Here is a 1,443-nt window from a genome sequence, read left to right as displayed (position 1 = left end):
ATATATTTATGGTGTAGCCATCCGGTTGCACCAGTCCTCAGTCAAATCGTCCAACCCATGCTAGCATGGAAAGCGGACGTTAAACGATGATGATGATGATATATATATGGGCGCAAGAGTGGCTGTGTGGTAAGTAGCTTGTTTACCAACCACATAGTTCTGGGTTCAGTCCCACTGTGTGGCACCTTGGGCAAGTGTCTTCTACTATAGCCTCGGGCTGACTAAAGCCTTGTGAGTGGATTTGGTAGACGGAAACTGAAAGAAGCTCGTCTTTTTCGCTTTAGGTAGAAGCGGTTTACGTTGCTGTTGGTGTGAAAATTATGTGTGCTAGTTAGTATCTCCCAGGTTTTCACACCAATGGCTTAGATCTCATCAAGCATCCAATTAAGTAACCCACATGTTGGTATGAGTACCGGTACTGCAAACACATTGTGGGCCACTACTTTATTGAATGCAGAGAGTTCCAAGGTTGATATTTTCTTTATTCAGCTGTAATATTATTTAGTGATACACATCTTGTTACAGGTACCATCTGTTTTTGGTTGTATTTCCTTGTTCTTCACATTGCACAGTGATTATAAATGAGTGTCCCCCACCATGCAACTGGTATCCTTTGTTTCCTATATTCTGCAAGAACATGTCTGGCCATGGGTAAATATCATCTTGCTTGGAAACAGGTGAGGGTTGGTGAGTGGACAAGCATCCAGCTGTAGAAAAATCTATCCCAATGAAATCTATCTGACATGTGCAAGCATGGAAAAATGGATGTTAAAATGTTGATGGTGATCACAAGGATGATGATGACAATGCTACTGTTGATGATGATGAGGATGATTTTGTATGTTGCTGTCTAATTTCTTTTTTCTTTTGCAGGCGATTTTGCCTACGATATGCACAAAGTAAGTATACATGCACACACACACACACACACACGCACATACATGACATGTATGCATACACACACATGCACGCATGCGCGCACACACAAACATATTCAATTATACATGCATGTACTATCTACTAATATAATTGACAGTGTGTCCTTACTCTCTGTTTGTCCATCTCCTTGATATGTGTATCAGAAACAGCTACCGTATTTTTGGGCATGTTTGTTGTGTAAACATTCAAACATTGTCACTATCTTTCCTAAATCCTGCTGCATTTCATGTGCAAGTTTTGGTCTTCCAGAATCATCTTTGTGTATAAATCAACCTTCCTTTTTTTTTTTGCTGTAAATTTTGCTCTAAAAAATTCAACTCAGAAATATGGTATATGTATGTACACACACACACACACACACACAGAGGTGTATATATATATATATATATATATATATATATATATGTATGACAGGAATGGCAACAAAAGAAAGAAAGAGACCTCGATATTATGCAAATAGAGGAATTTATCTGTAAAAATATGTGACACTTATTCAGTAGCCAT

The 1,443-nt window shown here is 38.5% G+C and overlaps 1 protein-coding gene across 3 annotated transcripts in view; it reads left to right on the top strand.

Annotated features, from left to right (window-relative positions):
* Positions 1 to 1,443, top strand: part of LOC106877215 (acid phosphatase type 7) — a 26,553-nt gene that overhangs the window by 15,304 nt on the left and 9,806 nt on the right. For all 3 annotated transcript variants that reach the window (XM_014926071.2, XM_014926068.2, XM_014926069.2), the window contains exon 4: positions 874 to 899. In XM_014926071.2, the coding sequence (XP_014781557.1) occupies positions 874 to 899 (26 nt within the window). The remainder of the gene's footprint in view (positions 1 to 873; positions 900 to 1,443) is intronic.

Source organism: Octopus bimaculoides, chromosome 27 (genome assembly GCF_001194135.2).
Source record: "Octopus bimaculoides isolate UCB-OBI-ISO-001 chromosome 27, ASM119413v2, whole genome shotgun sequence".
NCBI classification, from domain to species: Eukaryota; Metazoa; Mollusca; class Cephalopoda; order Octopoda; family Octopodidae; genus Octopus; species Octopus bimaculoides.
The sequence above is the reverse complement of the archived record's forward strand: the minus strand, read 5'-3'. Positions and strand labels throughout refer to the sequence as shown.